General features: G+C 51.8%; 2 protein-coding genes across 2 annotated transcripts; both read left to right on the top strand.

The window, feature by feature from the left end:
* Positions 1-1,394: 1,394 nt before the first annotated feature.
* On the top strand, positions 1,395-12,942 carry EDC4 (enhancer of mRNA decapping 4). The gene is made up of 29 exons (XM_006878679.1): positions 1,395-1,708; positions 4,202-4,358; positions 4,762-4,873; positions 5,177-5,276; positions 5,512-5,701; positions 5,805-5,952; positions 6,038-6,142; positions 6,443-6,552; positions 6,640-6,723; positions 6,821-6,916; positions 7,014-7,116; positions 7,220-7,400; positions 7,490-7,562; positions 7,652-7,743; positions 7,821-8,008; positions 8,104-8,207; positions 8,301-8,451; positions 8,750-9,183; positions 9,269-9,373; positions 9,459-9,611; positions 9,690-9,726; positions 9,822-9,999; positions 10,113-10,268; positions 10,383-10,498; positions 10,595-10,760; positions 10,842-11,028; positions 11,119-11,338; positions 11,936-12,099; positions 12,422-12,942. The coding sequence occupies exons 1-29, from the start codon at positions 1,624-1,626 to the stop codon at positions 12,612-12,614; spliced, it is 4,188 nt and encodes a 1,395-aa protein (XP_006878741.1). The 5' UTR covers positions 1,395-1,623; the 3' UTR covers positions 12,615-12,942.
* Positions 12,943-13,330: 388 nt separating this feature from the next.
* Positions 13,331-14,844, top strand: NRN1L (neuritin 1-like). The gene is made up of 3 exons (XM_006878890.1): positions 13,331-13,412; positions 14,359-14,473; positions 14,559-14,844. The coding sequence occupies exons 1-3, from the start codon at positions 13,331-13,333 to the stop codon at positions 14,842-14,844; spliced, it is 483 nt and encodes a 160-aa protein (XP_006878952.1).
* The last annotated feature ends 4,477 nt before the right edge of the window (positions 14,845-19,321 follow it).

The raw sequence follows: 19,321 nt of genomic DNA, 5'->3' as shown, positions 1-19,321 counted from the left end.
GAGGACACGGGTCTGTTCTGACACTTGCTGACCTCTGCAGTAGGTAGGTTTAGGGTCCTAGTAACAGGAAGAATATTTCTGGTATGACAGCTAGGTTTTATCGCAAGGAGGTATTCCCTGAAATCCCTTGAAGCTGGAGAGACCTTGACAAAAACCCCCTCAGGCACGGGTCCTCTGGGCTGGGTCTCATTAAGATCAAAGATAAGCAGAGGTTTGTGGAATAAAGGGGGGGGGGGCTCTTTTCACACTCTAACCCCCCAAAGGGTCAGAATCATATCCTCAGTGCCCCACAAGCCCTAAGCGAAGCAGAGGGCAACTCAGATTCTGTGCCACTACTTTGTGTCATTGCCTCAAAAGTGGATGGATGGTGAGAATAACCAGACTCCAATAGAACTAGGTCCAATTGAGTTGGAGTCTAGATTTGGAACTGTGGAAGAAGGGTTGTATGCCCCAGAGTTGCCATCCCTCAAACCTCTGCAAGATGTTTTCTGGGCTCCTTTTCTGTTCCTTCCCTTGCTGCACATACTTTGACAGCCTTCAGGCTGTTGGGACTTTCTCTGCACCTCGGTTTTGAGAGTAGAGGTCTTGCTCAATCTAGTGCCTCAGCCTTGAGACCCCTGGGTAATGTAAACTTGGTGTTCAATGGTGACTAACCTCAGGATTTGGGCTGCTGCCCCAGTGAGAGTACCCCAGCTAAGCCTGACCTGTAAACACCACCCCCACTACCCTCTGACTGTGGATAGAGGACAAAGCCTGCCTCAGACCCCACAGATTGCCTGGCTACAGGCTGGAGGGATCTCTGAGAAGATTGCAAACTCAGGAGGTTTCATTAGGACTGGTTTCCAGGCTGCTTTGTATTTGGGAGGTAGGGGTTGGGGAGAGGTAGATGCTTGCTGCCTCTTAAACCACCCTGTATAAAACCTGCAATACAGCTTCTTCCATGTACCTGTGCCTAAATGTCTGCAATAAAGAAGTGTTTGTAAATGGATGATTTTTTTCCTTCCTGCCTGAGGGTACCTGGTGGGGCAAGGGTATGCTGGGGCAATAAGGAACAATGACTGGCTATGGTAGGATCATTTCCCCTGCCATAGTGATTCCTGGTTCTTAGGACCCCGTGAATTACCCCTATCCTTCATAGATTGATAGCCTTTAAAGGGAAAAAGTGCTTCTCCCTTACAGCTCTCAGCCTGAACCCTGGGTTGATCTATACTGGCCCCTTTATCCTGCCCAAAGGAATGAGCGGGGCGGGATCCGAAGCGTTTGAGCTCTGAGCTGCGTGGTACGTGGACGCGCGCCGCATCAACCCTGCGGCACTGTCCCCGAACCCGCGGACATCGCGGGGTCCTCCCTCTCGGTAGGAATGTGGTATTCGCCCTTAGCCCGGAACCTTTCTTCTACACTCGGCGCAGGTTCCGGGAGCCGAGCCTCTGCGGGCCGGAAGTGGAGGCGGTTGGTGGGGTTGGCGGGGCTCAGGGACACTGCGCGGGCGGTGGTTCCCTGGTTGCGGCTGGACTGAGCACTGTGGCCGGTGTTGCGCCGTCTGTCCCGACACGGCAGTGGCGGTGGGCGGTGCGCGGCGACGGAGCGGCGACGAGCGCGGGCGCAGCCCCCGCGCCGGGCCCCATGGCCTCCTCCTGCGCGAGCATCGACATCGAAGACGCCACGCAGCACCTGCGAGATATTCTCAAGCTGGACCGGCCCGCGGGCGGTGAGCGGGGACAGTGAGGGGTGGGCCCCGGGCGGACGGGCCCGAGGGTGGTGCGGGAACGAACGTTCTGAAGGTTCGCGGGATCCTTTCTGGATCCTCCGGGTTGGGAGAAGGCGGACTAGGGTCAGCGTCGTAGATTCGCAAGCCCAGATACGGCGCCTCCCCCTCCCGGCGTCTGGCTGTGTTGCCTCGTCCTTCAGCTCCCAAGCTAAAGGTGCAGTCTCTTCCCTCTACCTGTGGGGTTTCTTCGCTTCCCCCCCTGCGACTGGCTTGGCGTCCCTGTCCTTTCGCGGTGATGCAAAGGCCTGATGCGAGCCCCCAGGCATGATCCTAGGTACTGTGCCGAAGAAGTGCAGCCCCCCTCCAGTATATCCTTCTCTAGAATGAGAACCCAAGGCCTATTGTGCTCTAAAACGAATTTCCGCGCGGCGGGGGTGGGGGTTGGGGGGATAAAGTGGCCAACCCTAGTTCTATACTTTTTTTGAAATGAGAGCAAATCACAGACTGCATAGCTCAGATTAGAGCAGGCCACCGACATCTGCAAACTCCTAATCTCTTTGCATTCTTTCAAACATTAGTTAGAGCTATGGCTGCCCTCAAGGAGTCCTCAGAATGCATGAATAAGGTTAAAAATCATGATATTGTCATTAAAAGAATAATAGAAGGGTGGGTAAGTTGGGAACTACTGACTGCCCTTGCTTGAGGACTTTTTTGAGAGAGGAAACAGTGTTTAAATTTGCTCCTGTAGGAATAGTAGCTGATAGATGTTCCACAAAGGAAACAGGACTGTTAGAGCAACAAACTCTCCTGAGAGGTTCAAGGACCTGTGAAATACTGTAGTGGTCAAAGAACTGGCTGGTGATTCTACTGGAATGTAGCCAGAGCTGAGAATTGTTTTCCTCAAGATTGTTTCATTTTTCTGTGCTTGTTGGGAGAGCCAGACCCACAGCTTCATGCACTGGTACATGGAACAAGCACTGTTACATGCTCAGGATAGGCTTAGCTACCTTCACATCCTTGGTGAATTTATCTGCTGCCTGAGATCTCTGGCTCTTCGCCCCCAGGTCTGGAGTGGACAAAAAATGAGTTTGGCTTGGGTGCTCAGGCTGCCTGTGGGACTGACACTTTTGCACCTGTGCAGACTAGATGTAAGAAACAATTTGATAGAATTTGGCCATAGCCAACCTGGTGCAGCCTGGGCCATCTCTTTGTCCTCATGGGAGCTGGTCATGCGGCTTATCCTTGAGCATGAGGGGACTCTGAACCAAATGAAGCGGCTTGAAGACTAACTGTTAACTCCTTAGTTTGTTAATTGACACTTGCTTTCTCCATTTGCCAGCCAGCTCTTGGTTTTTGCCTTTTCAGCAGAGCACAGTGTCAAACCCTAGACCATCTTGGGTCTAGAAGCTCCTTGTGTTTCTGAATTTGGAGTCTTAGTCTCTTTGCCCCCTGGGAGTAAGTAGAGTGGTGGCCGAGCCAGTGAGAATGCTTAAGGTCTAGCCAGTTGCAGACTACTTAAATGCTATTTTTCCTGACTCTCTACCCCACTCCATAGTGTCTGTTCCTGCTGAGTTTAACTGCTCGAGGAGGTGTCTCCAGAATGGGTCAGATTCCATCTTTTCTCACTCCTATATCTTACCTTCAGTGTCCTTCAATACCGTAGGAGCCCATCTTCTCCACTCAGCTCCTGCTCCTGCCTTGGTTCAAGCCCTGGTATCTCTCACTAAGTGTCACCCATCCTGTAAGCATCCTTAGAGCCATTAGCCTGCCAACCAGAACTGTCTTATCACCACTCTATTTAAAACACTTCTGTAGCTCTCATTGCTCACAGAGAAAGTTCTTTTTTATTAATTATTAATTTTGTGTGTGTGTGTGTGTGTGTGTGTGTGTGTGTGTGTGTGCGCGCGTGCCATCAACTCAGAGCTGATGGGTACAGGAGGCAATTGCCCCTCCTTCTCCAGCAGAGCATCTGGTGGATTTGAACCGCTTACCTCTGGAATTGCAGTGCAGCTTCTTGCCACTAGGCCACCAGAGCTCCCTTAGAGAAAGTCTTAAGCACTGCAGTCAGAGAGCCTCTGCAGTTTTCAATCTCTTTTCCCCTCCCATATTTGTGTGTTTGCCCATACTGGCTATGATAGCACCTCTGTGTAATCTTTCTTGGTCCTTACCATGTCTTCCCTCATGTGGACAGTCTCTCCTCCTCCTCTTCCTCCTCCTCCTCCTCCTTCTCGCTCCTTTCTGGGCTGACCTGGTCCTGGCATCAGAGGGCCCTCCACAAGATATAAGAGCCTCACGCTTATCCTTGGTCCTGGCACACATAGGGTTGTGGAAGAAGTGATGAGCGAAAGAGCTGTAGCAACTCTCTTCCCCCCAGCCCTGGCCATGCCTGGCTTAGTTGAATTCTGAGAACACTTGACAGTTCTAGAAGGAAGCTCTGCAGGAGGCTTGCAGCAGGTCTGACCGTCTCATCGGTGTGTCCCTATCTGCCTTCAGGTTCCAGTGCAGAGAGCCAGCGGCCATCCAGCACCTACAATGGGGATCTCAATGGACTTCTGGTTCCAGACCCCCTCAACTCAGGGGATGGTACCTCAAAAAGCAAGCCTGGTCTCCGAGCCATGCCACCCATTAGCCTGCAGGAGAAGCAGGTCATGTGAGTGCTTGGAGGGTGATAGTGATAGTACTGGTATACTGTGGCAGTTGACAGCTGAAGGCATGAGATCATGGGAGAAGGGTTAGCAGCCGCTGCTGCTTTCTGCCCCCATGACCCACGGTGGAGCGCTTAACCTCACTGAACTTGTACTGGGATAAAGGATGAGGAAAAGGGCTTGGCTTGTTTGAGTATATGCTTTTAAAGGGAAGGGAGTAGCTCATTCCCTAGAAAGAAAGTGGGTAAAGGGGCTGAAGGTCTAATCTGGAAACTAGTGAACTAGACAGAGTTGGGCATTTAAGATTAGATGTCTTCCACCTCGGGGTCCCTGTACTATGTCTGTCTCTTGCCTGTCAAGCTTTTGGATGAACAAGAGATAATGCTTGTATATCCTTTTTGCTGCCAGTTGCCTCTCAGGAGATGACAGTTCTACTTGCATTGGAATTTTGGCCAAGGAGGTTGAGATAGTTGCCAGCAGTGACTCCAGCATTTCAAGCAAGGCTCGGGGGAGCAACAAGGTGGGCCCCAGGATGCTGTGGCACTTAACGGTGGATGGACAGAAGCAATTCAGTTTCTCCCTTTCCTTCTTTCTCTTTGCCTAAAGCTGCCAGTCCTTTGGGGACCACTTTGGCAATTTCCTAGTACTCTCTAATCTCAAGAAGCCAAGACTGGCTCCAAGTCTCTGAGGGGTGAATGGGCAGCTGGGTTTTGCATCTGTGACCTCTCCTTTCCTCAGAAACCAGGGTTGTTGAGGACCATTAAGGTTCTAGGAATCACCCCATTCCTCAACTTCTAAGACCTTTCTCATTCTTGGTTTTCAGGTGAAAATCCAGCCTGTAGCCAAATACGACTGGGAGCAGAAATACTACTATGGCAACCTGATTGCTGTGTCCAACTCCTTCTTGGCTTATGCCATCCGGGGTAAGTGGAGACAGGGACACTATTCTGTTAAAGGCCCCAGACATCTTTTTGGCCTCTTATCCTGCTCAGATCTAGGGGCACAATAGAATGCTCGCCTGTGCTCCTTAGTACTCTACCTGGTCTTCGGGAATTGGGTGGGAAACCAAATTTGATACCATGATTTTGTCAGTGAGGCAGGATGTCACTGTTCCTGAGCCTGTGACTTGCTCATGGTCCATCATTCTCCTGGTTCTAGCTGCCAACAATGGCTCCGCGATGGTGCGAGTGATCAGTGTCAGCACATCAGAGCGGACCCTGCTCAAGGGCTTCACGGGCAGTGTGGCCGATCTGGCCTTTGCACATCTCAACTCTCCACAGCTGGCTTGCCTAGATGAGGCAGGCAACCTGTTCGTGTGGCGTTTGGCTCTGGTTAATGGCAAAATTCAGTATCCTTTCATATGAGTGGGGTGGGAAGTCTATAGAAAGGAGGATGGAGAGAGCTGGGACTTCCAGACATACCTCCTGTCTGGCCCTTAACGCTTTGCTTAGAGAGGAGATCTTGGTTCATATTCGGCAACCCGAGGGCACACCACTGAACCACTTCCGAAGGATCATCTGGTGTCCCTTCATCCCTGAGGAGAGTGAGGACTGCTGCGAGGAGGGCAGCCCAATAGTGGCCCTGCTGCACGAGGACCGGGTGATGGGGCTGGACCAAGGAGGGGCAGTGGCAGAGCAACCATGGTGTGAATGTGGGCCAGCACTCACCTTCCTCTCTCCTGCAGGCTGAGGTGTGGGACCTGGACATGCTCCGCTCTAACCATAGCACCTGGCCTGTGGATGTCAGCCAGATCAAACAGGGCTTTATCGTGGTGAAAGGCCACAGCACGGTAAGCCTATAGCCTCCTGCGTCCCCTGCCTGTCCCCCTTTTCCTTATAGTTCTTTTGTATCATATGGACCTCCAGCTGCCGAGACAGCTTAATTGATACTCTACCCATGGGAACGCAGTTCAAAAGGGCCCTGCTTGTGGAGCTCACCCCTAACCTGACTGCACCCTGTAAATGTGGTGTTCTGCACTGTCTCTGTTCAGTCATTCACATACATAAGTGGGTCTCTGTTGGTCAGCTCACTTACCACCCTGGCCTGGAAAGGGCAGGTAGCAAAGTAAGACTCTATGGATTCTTCCTAGTGTTTGAGTGAAGGAGCACTCTCGCCGGATGGGACTGTGCTGGCTACTGCCAGCCATGATGGCTATGTCAAGTTCTGGCAGATCTACATCGAGGGACAGGATGAGCCAAGGTAAGGCAAGGCCCCTAGGACTGGAATGCGCCCTGTGTCAGGTAGGAGTCCAGACCACACGTGCGAGCCACACCTGCTTTCCTGTAGGTGTCTGCATGAGTGGAAACCTCATGATGGGCGACCCCTCTCCTGCCTCCTCTTCTGTGACAACCACAAGAAACAGGACCCTGAGTGAGTGAGTGGGTGGACAGGCGAGTCGGGGGTTGAACAATGATCTCCTGGCAGGAGGCTTTGCCAGCCAGCCAGCCAGTGCCTTGTTGCTTTGCAGGGTCCCATTTTGGAGGTTCCTCATTACTGGTGCTGACCAGAATCGAGAGCTGAAGATGTGGTGCACAGTGTCCTGGACCTGCCTCCAGACCATTCGGTAGGCTGGGGCTGGCCACTGGGCCGTGGTGGCAGAGCTGGGGATGTGAGTGTTTTGAGCCCTCCCAGTCCTGTTGATCCGCCTTGTGGCTCCCTAGCTTCTCCCCAGATATCTTCAGTGCGGTTAGTGTCCTCCCCAGCCTCAAGGTTTGTCTGGACCTCTCAGCAGAGTACCTGATTCTCAGTGACGTTCAACGGAAGGTGGGTGCTTTGTAGTCCCCTTGGGCAAAACCAGTCTTAAAGGGTGTGGCACACCCATAGCTCTCACGGCCCGTGCTCAGTTCTGAATGCCCTGGTGATGCAGGTCCTTTATGTGATGGAACTGCTCCAGAACCAGGAGGAGGGCCACGCCTGCTTCAGCTCCATCTCCGAGTTCCTGCTCACCCACCCTGTGCTGAGCTTCGGTATCCAGGTTGTGAGTCGCTGCCGGCTGCGACACACTGAGGTGTTGCCAGCCGAGGAAGAGAACGACAACCTGGGGACTGGTGAGCAGCCTTAAGCCGAGGGTCTGTGTTATGTGTGAGTGCCCAGGCACAGGAGACCAGGGCCCTAGTTGTCCATCCTGTCCTTCCAGATGGTCCCCACGGAGCTGGTGCTGTGGAATCTGCAGCTGGGGTGCTTATCAAGCTCTTCTGTGTTCACACAAAGTGAGTGTGCTGGGGAGGCCACCTTGGCACACTTGTGCCCCTTCCCACCCTGCCGCACTGGCCCCTAGACTTCTCTCCTCTTCCTGCAGAGCACTGCAGGATGTGCAGATTCGCTTCCAGCCGCAGCTGAACCCTGATGTGGTAGCCCCACTCCCCACTCACACTGCCCATGAGGACTTCGGTGAGTGTGGGGGAAAAGGAACATGGGTTGGGTGTAGCGTAGAAAAGATTCAACTCAAGTGGCAGTTTTTCCCCCAGCATTTGGAGATTCTCGGACTGAGCTGACCCCCGATGGGCTGGGGTCATCCTCTCCTGGCTCCCAGCCCGACCTTCGCCGTATTGTGGAGCTACCTGCACCTGCCGACTTCCTTAGTCTGAGCAATGAGACCAAACCCAAACTCATGACACCTGACGCCTTCATGACACCCAGCGCCTCCCTGCAACAGGTGTGTAGGGGAAGGGTCTTGGGCCCCAGGCTAGAGAATCCTGGAAACCCCACACATATAGCAGCCCATGGCCCTCACTGTCTGCATCTTCCCAGATCACTGCATCTCCCAGTAGCAGCAGCAGCAGCAGCAGCAGCGGCCCTCTTACAGCTGTGTCTGCTATGAATAGCGCCTCTGTTGTGGACCCCTCCTTGCCCAGGTGAGGTGAGGTGGGGCCGGAATTGAGGGATGGGAGGTGATACCAAATGATGCCAAACTATCCAAGCTGATGCCCCAGCCTTCCTGCCACCAGGCCACCTGAGGAATTGACCTTGAGCCCCAAGCTGCAGCTGGATGGTGGCCTGACAATGAGCAGCAGCAGCCTGCAGGCAAGCCCACGCAGCCTCCTGCCCAGCCTGCTCCCGGCCTCGGCTGACAAGTTGACCACCAAAGGGCCTGTGCAGGTCTGTGCATGAGGGAAGCTCAGGGCCGCAACTGGAGGCTGCAAGGAGGACTGGCAGCAGCAGTTTTCTGGAGCTCTCCCTCTGGTGCCCCACATTTTCCTGGCAATCTCCTTAGCCTTCCTGGTCCCCTGGAAGACATCACCTCAGCCTCCCTACCCTTGCCCTTTTCCTCCTGGACTGCAGCCCTATCTCTGACCTCCTTTTCTCCTCACCTCTATAACGTCAAAGCTTTGCTTCTATAGTCCTGCAGCAACCCCCACAGCCTTTCAGCAGTGCCTCATTTTTTTACTCCCCTCAGGTGTCCACCACTGCCTCTTCACTGTCCTTGGAACTGCAGGAGGTGGAGCCCCTAGGAATACCCCAGGCCTCTCCCAGCCGGACCCGCTCTCCTGATGTTATCTCCTCAGCCTCCACTGCCCTATCCCAGGACATCCCTGAGATTGCATCTGAGGCCCTGTCCCGTGGCTTCGTCTCCTCTGCTCCTGACGGCCTTGAACCAGATAGTATGGCCTCAGCTGCCTCGGCACTACACCTGCTATCTCCACGGCCCCGACCAGGGCCTGAGCTGGGCTCACAGCTCGGTCTGGATGGAGGCACAGGAGATGGTGATAGACATAGCACCCCCTCCCTCCTGGAAGCAGCCTTGAACCAGGAAGTGGTGGCCCCTGACAGTCAGGTCTGGCCTACAGCGCCCGACATTACTCGTGAAACCTGTAGCAGCCTGGCGGAGAGGTGAGTCTGGGAAGGGCAGAGTCGACCAATGGGAAGGGTTGCAGATGATCATTATTGCTGAGTTGACTTATCCCCCGTGGCCCAGCCCCAGAAACGGCCTGCAGGAAAAACACAAGAGCCTGGCATTTCACCGACCACCTTATCACCTGTTGCAGCAACATGACAGCCAGGATGCCAGTGCTGAGCAAAGGTAAGTGCTCCCTGCCCCACTCCAGTCCCTTCCTGAGGCAGGTCAGTGAGTGGCCATTGCTTCCCCCTGCTTCTCCTTCCCACAGTGACCATGACGATGAGGTGGCAAGCCTTGCCTCTGCCTCAGGGGGCTTTGGCACCAAAGTTCCCACCCCACGGCTGCCTGCCAAGGACTGGAAGAGCAAAGGGTCCCCTCGGACCTCACCCAAGCTCAAGAGGAAGGGAAAGAAGGACGATGGGTAGGGAGGAGCCCTGGGGCCAGGGGGCTGGTTGTCAGGCTGCCTGACATAGCCTGAAATGCTGCTTGTCTTTGGCAGGGAGTTGGCTGTGGGATCCCGGCTTACAGAACACCAGGTAAGTGAGTGAAGGCCCTTGCTACATAAGTGGGAGTTTTCTGGGACGTTCCTTGACCTGGTGTGTGTCATGTGACTGTTGGTGTTCCCTGCCAGGTGGCAGAGCCCCCAGAGGACTGGCCAGCAATAATTTGGCAACAGCAGCGAGAGCTGGCAGAACTACGGCACAACCAAGTAGAACTGCTGCAACGTCTGTGCTCTCAGCTCGAAGGCCTGCAGAGCACAGTCACTGGGCACGTGGAACGTGCCCTTGAGACCCGGCACGAGCAGGAGCGTATCCTTGTGTGGGGGTGACACAGGATGGTGTAGAGGAAGCAAAAGTGTTCCTGGCTTGGGAGGAGGTTTATATGGAACCTTCTGCGGACCTGTTCCTTAGCTACAGTGTAGAGCGGCGGTTAGAGCGGGCACTGGCTGAAGGGCAGCAGCGAGGTGGACAGTTGCAGGAGCAGTTGACACAGCAGCTGTCCCAGACACTGTCTTCAGCTGTGGCTGGGCGGCTTGAGCGCAGTATACGGGATGAAATCAAGAAGACGGTGCCTCCGTGTGAGTTTTGCACATGTGCTTTCTTTGGCTGAACCACATGGGAACAGGAATCAATGGGCTCCCAACCGATTGATTTTTCTGTCATTGTCTTACTGTTTCCATACTCTGTACTAGGTGTTTCCAGGAGTCTGGAACCTGTCGCAGGCCAGCTGAGCAACTCAGTGGCCACCAAGCTTACAGCTGTGGAGGGCACCATGAAAGAAAACATCTCCAAGCTGCTCAAGTCCAAGGTGGTGTAGGACCTAAAGTGGCAGGCAGGGGCTGATGGGTGTCATTAGGCCAGGTTGAGCTCAGGCTCTCCACTCAATCCTTCAATCCATCTCCAGAACTTAACAGATGCCATCGCCCGAGCAGCTGCAGACACGTTACAGGGACCAATGCAGGCTGCCTACCGTGAAGCCTTCCAGAGTGTGGTGCTGCCTGCCTTTGAGAAGAGCTGCCAAGCCATGTTCCAGCAGATCAATGACAGCTTCCGGCTAGGCACGCAGGAATGTGAGTGATGCCTTTTGACCCAAGGCAGGAATGTCCCCTTCTTCCCCCACCCATCTCACAGTTCCTGTGGGCACCCTTCAGACTTGCAGCAACTAGAGAGCCACATGAAGAGTCGGAAAGCACGGGAACAGGAGGCCCGTGAGCCGGTGCTTGCCCAGCTGCGGGGCCTGGTCAGCACACTGCAAGGTGCCACTGAGCAGATGGCAGCCACTGTGTCCAGCAGTGTTCGGGCTGAAGTGCAGCACCAGCTGCATGTGGCTGTGGGCAGGTGCGTGAGCAGGGCACTGGGCAAGGTGGAGAATTTGGGTAAAGCCAGATGCTGCTCCCATTCACCTCATCTTCTCACTTCCCTTTGCAGCCTGCAGGAATCCATATTAGCCCAGGTACAGCGCATAGTAAAGGGTGAGGTGAGCGTGGCGCTCAAGGAGCAGCAGGCTGCGGTTACTTCCAGCATCATGCAGGCCATGCGCTCAGCTGCTGGCACACCAGTCCCTGCAGCCCATCTTGACTGCCAGGCCCAGCAAGCCCATATCCTGCAGATGCTGCAGCAAGGCCATCTCAATCAGGCCTTTCAGCAGGTAAGCTAGGAATTCTTAGGCCTGTGTAAGGTGTAAGCCGGTATTTCCTACGTTCCATTCGTCCCTCCACTCATGAACATTACTGGTTTTGGTTCTCTCGGGCTATTTTCTCTGTTGCTTCTTCTACCTGAGCCCTTCCTTTCTAACCCAACCCCCACCTCCCCTTATATCACAATCAACCCAAAGGCAGGTGGTTCAAATCCACGAGCCGCTTTGTAGGAGAAAGATGTCAGTCTCCTGTCCTGTAGTTGACTGGCTTGAAAACTCACTGGACAGTCAGCTGTGAGTTAGCTCTTATTCCACAGTACACAGCAGGCCTCTCCCATGTTTCCCCTGTTGTTGCTTCTGTCTAAACGCCTTTCTTCCCATCCCACCCCAACTCTGCCCTCTCTCACATCATAACCACCCTTCTCAGGAAACCTTCTGTGAGCCCCTAGGATAAAACATAGCTCCACTGTACTCTTTCCTGGCTCCTGAGTAACATTTTCTGCACCCCTGAGCCCCCCGTTTATTGTCATTCCCTTTCAGCCTTAAAGAGCACAGGGAAGTGGGCTTTCCACCTAACACTATCTGTATGCCTTGACCCCTTCTCCCCAGGCCCTGACGGCTGCTGACTTGAACCTGGTGCTGTATGTGTGTGAAACTGTGGACCCAGCCCAGGTTTTTGGGCAGGCACCTTGCCCACTTTCTCAGCCTGTGCTGCTCTCCCTCATCCAGCAGCTGGCCTCTGACCTTGGCACTCGAACTGACCTCAAGCTCAGGTGAGTAGGGGTAGCTGGGAGCCTGGTTATTGTTAAGGGTAAGGAGTGTTTTAAGTATAAAGTTCCACTCCTGCCTGATTCCCTTCCTGAACACACTTCCTTCTAGCCCCCTGCACCCACTTTCTAGGTGTTGTAGATCTCCCTGTACAGCTGTCCTCCTGGGCCTGATTACCACCAGGGGGCGCTCTGTTCGCATTTCCTGGTTCCCACCTGTGTGTTCTATCCCTTCCCCCCCCCCCCCCACCCCGAGTACACTTCTCTATGCAACCTTAATTCTGGATTCCTATGCTAACCATAATACTCAATCATATACCACTTCCAGCTACCTGGAGGAGGCTGTGATGCACTTAGACCACAGTGATCCCATTACTCGGGACCACATGGGTTCCGTCATGGCCCAGGTGCGCCAGAAGCTCTTCCAGTTCTTGCAGGCTGAGCCACACAACTCACTTGGAAAAGCAGCACGCCGTCTCAGTCTCATGCTGCACGGCCTTGTGGCACCAAGCCTCCCTTAGCAACCAAGCCCACCTTGCCCAGGATGAAGTGACACTGAAGACCGGCAGAGAGGGGTTGGCAAGCTCGTGTCTGCCTTTACCAGCTTAGGTCCCCATCTCTGGGATATGTGGGGACAGGGCACTGGTTTGGTCTACAGATTGTGGTAGCCAGCAGGCTTAGGCTGGACCCAGGATGGATGCTGTGCCTTCTTGGGCTCCGTCATGCCTGGAACATGACCCCGAGATCGTGATACCACTTGAGTTGAATTTTCCACGTTCCTTTTTACCTCTAATTTGGATCTGTTTTTCAAACATTGAGAAATTCAATTAAAATGCTTTTGGAATAAAACAGAAAATGTGTGCTTTTAATGTATATTTGATGTGACTCACACACCTTATGTTCCCTGTCTCTTTGCTTCTCCCCATGAGAAGCTCTGGCTAGGCCAGTTGTAAGCCACCTTCAGGGATTTAGGCACTCACCCTCATCAAAATAATGGCCTTATTAAAACTTCTGCTCTGCTCTTTGGAGGGTCCTGGGGTCAACTCAACATCAACCTATGTCCTGGGAATTTTTCTCCTGTGCTCCTTTGCCAATCTGTGCACTGGAGGCGGGGCCAACCAGCTGGCAGTGCAGCCCCGCCTCTGACTTCCAGCCAATCACAGCTCCTCTCTCCAGGGGATGGGCCCATCAGCTACTCTAAGCTGCTGGGGTTAGCACTAGGCTCTGAGCTGGGAAGATGCTCTGTTGCTGCAGCCGCTGCCGCCACCGCCACCACCGGCCGCTTTTCGTGCTGGGGCCGCTGCTGCTGCTGCCTCTTGGTGAGTGTAGACATCTGGGACCTGGCCAGGGCAACTGGGGCCACACTTCTCTCCTGACCCAGCTGTTGAGTTTAGGAGTCCTTGGGAAAAGGCACTACTTTACTGAGATCTGGGAATCAGGGTAAAGAGAAAATACTAGTGCTCTAGGGAGGATACCATGAGGACCGGATTTGTGCCAGTGACTTCAGAATGGAATGTGAGTGTCAGAAACTGAATCCGTGGGTGAAAAACCCATTGCTCCTGAGTCTTACAGTGTCCCTATAGATGAGAGTAAAACTACCCCGTGGGGTTTTAATAGGGTTCTTTACGGAAGCAGACCGCCACATTTTTCTTCCACAGAGTGGCTGGTAGGTTCAAACCCTTGTTCTTTCTCTCAGCAGCCATGTACTTTACTATTGTGGCTACAAGACCCTTTGGTTGTGGGGTAAGGACTCTAAAACTCTATAGCCCTCTTCTGATAAGAAAGAACTTACGATCTGGCAGTATTCCTAAACCAGCCATAGGGTGCCTGAGGTCCTCTTTGAGGGTTTGGCCTGAAATAGACCCGTCTTCTACTATCCTTTGTCCCTTCCAAAAAAATGTATCTTTGGGAACGGGGTGAGGGGACCACAGGAAGCTCATCTAAGCCACAGGGAGACTAGATGCTACCCCAGGGCCTTTCCCTCTACTGGGTCCTGTCTCCTTCACCTGGACCACCTTCATCTGACCCAGGGCCCCAAAGAAGAGATGCTGCTTCTCAGCATGTATCTGGGTACAGGTCCTGCCTCCAAAGAGGCTGAGGCAGGTGATCCCAGATGGTCCCTTCAGATCCCTGGGGTATTCTTTTCAAGCTGAGTCACGTCCCCAAGCGCCCCAGGTAAATAAGCCCCAATGGCTCAAGGAGGGGGCCGGTTCATCCCATCTATTATTTTCCACTCCCATCCCCCAGTCCTTTTCCCACCCCTAGCAGCAGCCACAGAGGGCCCAGGCCACTGTGACACCATATACCAGGGCTTTGCCGAGTGTCTTATCCGCTTGGGGGACAGCATGGGACGTGGAGGAGAGCTGGAGACCATCTGCAGGTAAAAGGAAGGTGCGAGGGAGGTGGTCCAATCTCTGGCACCATCCTCATCCTGCATAAAAATCCTTAATTCCACATTTTAACAGATCCTGGAATGACTTTCATGCCTGCGCCTCAAGGGTCCTGTCGGGCTGCCCGGAGGAGGCTGCCGCCGTGTGGGAGTCGCTGCAGCAAGAGGCTCGTCGGGCCCCGCACCCGGATAACTTGCACGCTCTGTGCGGCGCCTCGGTGCGCGTGTGGGAGCGCGGCGTGGGCCCGGAGACCAACCAGGAGACGCTGCGGGCCACTGCGCCAGCGGGCACCCCGGAGCCCGCGCCCTCGCTGCTGGCGGCTGCGCTGGCACTCGCCTGCCTCCTGGGGCCCCTGGCCTAGCCACACCATGCAGTGGCAGCGCCCCTGACTCCAGCGGGCCGGAAGGGCAGCCACCTGGGGCTCGGCGGTGCCAGCTCGGCTTTCATTAAAGGTACAGGTTTCCCCTGCTGTCTGAAAGTAGAGCGTGCCTGTGGAACCTTTCGATAGCAGAAAGCAAAGAATTTAGGGGCAAAATGTTTGCATATTCCCTGACAAAGAACCCAGTAAACTATACACCAACTCACACATAGAACTTAAAATAACACTAACACACAGTGTTCCTGGCGCCGCCACCTTCTCTACTTGGGGTAGTGCGCTGCCAAACAAATGTTGGCCCTCAACCGCTGCTGGTTTTGATTTTTGCAAAAACGATCTTTGGAGAGGGTTTGGGTTGGTTTTTTAAAAATTTTCTTTTTTTAGCAAAACCAAGTCTTAAATCTTCCCTAAAAGTGAAGCTGCGTAAATCGAACTTTTGAAAGGCAGGGCATACCATCATGGTATTGTACTCAATTGCTTTCTGTCTCCCAGGTGCCCTGGTGGGGGAGGAAGAGGGGAATCCTGAAGCTGGGATAGGTCCCAGGCATGGGTGGGGCTTGGGACTTCCACTGGGGACTCAATCCTTCTCATTCTCGAAAACACCCATTTCCCTGGGTAGTTGCAGCGTAAAGCAAAGCTTTCCATTATGTTTAGCTCCGGAGAATTCTCTGGGAGATTTAAGATCCTCCCTATCCTCACAGCCCTTTCTTGGCCCTCCCAGGTAAAGGGGGAGAGGAAGCCTGAATTCCTAGCCCATCCCCTTCTATCCTGGTTACTGTTGAGGAGGCGGGAATGTTCTTTAATCTGTTTCCTATCAGTCCCTCTAATTTCCAGGCTCCTTACCATCTCACCTCTTCTTCCTTCCATCGAGACTACCACCTCAGCCTTCAAGACACAGCTCAGACTAAGGGGAGACCTCTCACTCTGGGGTCCTGATTCATCTGAGGTGGACCTGTTCCAGAAATTGAGCAGCCCCTATCTCAGTCCACATTCAAGTCCCTGATACCCTGTTGCAGTGACCTCTGCTCTTCACCAGCTTGTTCTGTAAGAAGAGGAATTCATCATGAAGTCACAACCATCCCAAAAGGCTTCCTGAAGCAGTGGCATGAGGGCTTGAAGTAGGGAACACGTGCTCATCCTGCTGGAGAGGAAGGGCCTGAATCAGCATGGGCCGGATCATGAGGGAAGAAAGAAGACCTCAGCGAGGATGGGACCAGCCAGGGTTCAAAACTCTTTGATCAGCCTTCAGTTCTTTATCACTACCTCCAGAACCCTTGTTGAAGCCAGCATTCCACAATTACTGTGGATGCTGTGATGGCTTCTCATTGACTTCTGTTTTCATTCTCTCCATTTGAGTCTCTGCTTTCTAAATTGAAAAATTGATCCTTTTGTTAAGTTCCTTCCCTTGATCCAGACTCCTGTACAAGGCTCTACAGAAGTCAGTGCTGTCCACAGCGTAGTTCACTCATGAAACTCCCTTCTGTGGGAACATAGAGGAGGCATCTTCCCAGTCTTTGTGGTTAGGGGAATTTTCGGAGAAGGACTACCATCATATGGGGTTATAGGAGACAAGCATGAAGACCAGCAAGTGATAGTGGTGGAGGATTGGTAGAGTAAGGTTGGAGAGAGCTTTACAAGGAGGAGACCAAAAGGATTAGCTAGTAAGGAGGAGTGGTGGGAACCCAGAGTTTGCCAGCCTAAATTACACCCCCTTTACCCAGGACTGAATCAGGTTTGATGAGAACCTTCTTAGGTTGCAGAGTGACAAGTGCCTCCAGAGCCTTTTATCCAGATGATGTACAAGGGACCATAGCTTATCAATGCTGCCCAGCTTCCTATTATGTAGCTAGCTCAGATGCCTCAATGAGCTACTACTCTCAATCTCTAGTGCTTCATCATTTAGACTTTTATCCCACTTCTGGCTCCTAACCACTCATTACTTATCCTCTCACATCACCTGAAGGAAAAATCACAGGAAAAACCCCACCCAGATCCTGGGCCTTTTGTCTCTCTCCAGAAGCTATACTCTGAACTACCAGACCTTTACTCAAAAGGAAAACCCAACTTTTCTCACTTCTGGGACTTTGTACATCTATTCTCTATGTTCAGAATACCCTCCTCATTTCCATCTGGGAAATGCCTATTCTTTGTCAACATCACTTGCATAAAGTTTTCCCTTGCCCTGAGTGCAAGCTAGATTAGAAGCAATACATATACACTTTAGCTGTCTCCAGTCACAGCAATGATAGCACTGCTTTGTTATTATCTGGGTTAGGTCAGAATTCCCTATGGTGGGCTACCCAAGGATAAAACCTTGGCAGAGTTTTCTTTATGTCTCCAACACTCAGTTTAGTACTGGATATAAAACGTGCACTTGTGCAAGGATGTGGAATGAAAACGAAAGTCTTGTTGAATATAGGAAGCTTTCCTATCAGCAAGAGCAATTGGACTGATAATGGCCCCAATGCATGGAAGATGTGTTAGTATGGGGCGGCCTCCTCAGCCTGAACATACTGCTAGGAAGGATAGTGCTGATGCTCCAGACCCCAAGAATCTCTCTGGAGCCACTCTTGGTGGATGGCCAGCAACAGCCAGCTTCCAGGAGTAAGGGACCTACTGCTCTGGCTTGTCATGGGATGGTAGGGAGAAGATTATTATCCTCCTTCTGTGACCTACTTTCCTCTGGTTTTCACTCCCTAAGTCCCAGCTTTTCCCTAGAATTGAATGACCTGGACTGTGTGTGTGGTGATAGTGGTGGGGGGTGGAGGGTGGGTACAGAATCTGCTCGCTGGCTAGGGGCTTAAGGGCTTTGTGTATTTTATCCCTTAGCTTGAGGAGAGGGGTAGGCTGATAGCCAAGCTGACTGAGCCCTGGGCACAGCTGCTCAGGCCAGGACATCATGGTGATGGTGTCCCTCACATATGCAGCTCTGTGAACAAAGAGAAGCTTATTATTCAGAAGTGAAAGTCTAGGATCTGGATGTCGTGGGTCCCAGTTCCCTATTCTTCATCAACATATTAGGTCACCTCAGGCCCCTAGGCTCTTCACTAAAATCCAGACCAGCATCTGTACATAGTAAGGATATAATAAATCTTTAATTAATTTGCTGAATTAGAAAATGGGTGTCGTGTGAATTTCTGAACTCCATCAGTCCTGGAATTCAGTATTATGTTTAATTCTTACAATTCAGTGAGGTCAAGATTATGATCCTCATCATATAGATTAAAAAAGTGAGTCTAGAGAGAGCACATGTTTCACCTAAAGCCACAAAGAAGTGTTACAGCTGAAATTTGATCTCAGGTTTGCTTGTCCCCAAAGTCCATGATATTACTTTTAGAAACAACTTAAAATTTTCACTTTTAAAATGGAATCTTGTATGAAATCTTGCCATGTAAAAATAATGTGGCGTCTTACTGGTCTTAATATATTTTAAAATTTAAATTATAACATTGACTTATACAAAAACAGTTCCAAGTGCACAGTAAGTGCTCAATAAAGCTTTTTTAAAAAAAATTAATAGATTTTTATTCCCAGGAACAGATGCGTCTAAAATATGGAACACTTCATGAATTTGCCTGTTATCCTTGCGCAGGGGTCATGCTAACCTTCTCTGTGTCGTTCTGATTTTAGTATATGTGCAGCTAAAGCAAGCACTCAATAAAAATTTACTGAATAAATGAACAGGATGAAATGGAGAAGATGGTTGGGGTCTACAGTCTTATTACTTGCAGCAACTGATTTTTTATCATTCTGCAATTTGCTTTGACTGTAGAGTAAAACAATTCTCCGACAGAGAAGTTACTGTGAATGGTAAATTTTTTTTAAAAGAAGAAATTTGACTGCTTTTGCAGTCTCAGGATATACCTAATTAAATAGCAACAAAAATAAAGTGTAAATAAACAGAAAAGATTACACTCAGTTGTTCCAGTACTGATCTCACCATCCCTCAGTTAAACTATTTGCAACTCTAATGTAATAGGAATCGAAAGTACATCTAACTGGCTGATATATTTTAAATACAATTTAAAAAGTATACTTTCCTAACTGGTGGCCTACTGGGTAATGAGTTTTGCTGCCAACCCAAAGGTCGGCAGTTGGAACCACCAGCTACTACTCAGAGAAAGATGGGACAGTCTCCTCCCGTGCGAGTTTACAGCCTCTGAAAACTCGCTGGAGGGTCAGCTATTAGTCGGCTCTGAACCAATGGCAATGGATTAGTTACTTACCATAATTTAAATACCTTTATGAAGTTGCACTACTTCCAGAAACTTCTGCTGAAACAAGTTTACAATCTCAGCTACAAAATCTCCTTTCCTCTCACAAGAAACTTTCCCTTTCCTATCGTAGGCCCCGCCTTAAGCCCGTGGTTGGGCTATTTTGGGAAATTGACACGCCTGGCTCCCGCCCCAAAGGTGCTGATTGGTAGGCCGCTCAAGGGAGCGCCGCCCGCGCCTCTCCGTGA

The sequence above is a fragment of the Elephantulus edwardii genome, unplaced genomic scaffold (assembly GCF_000299155.1).
Source record: "Elephantulus edwardii isolate Elephantulus edwardi_28Jun2011 unplaced genomic scaffold, EleEdw1.0 scaffold00001, whole genome shotgun sequence".
NCBI classification, from domain to species: Eukaryota; Metazoa; Chordata; class Mammalia; order Macroscelidea; family Macroscelididae; genus Elephantulus; species Elephantulus edwardii.
This window is presented reverse-complemented; position numbering and strand designations above follow the sequence as displayed.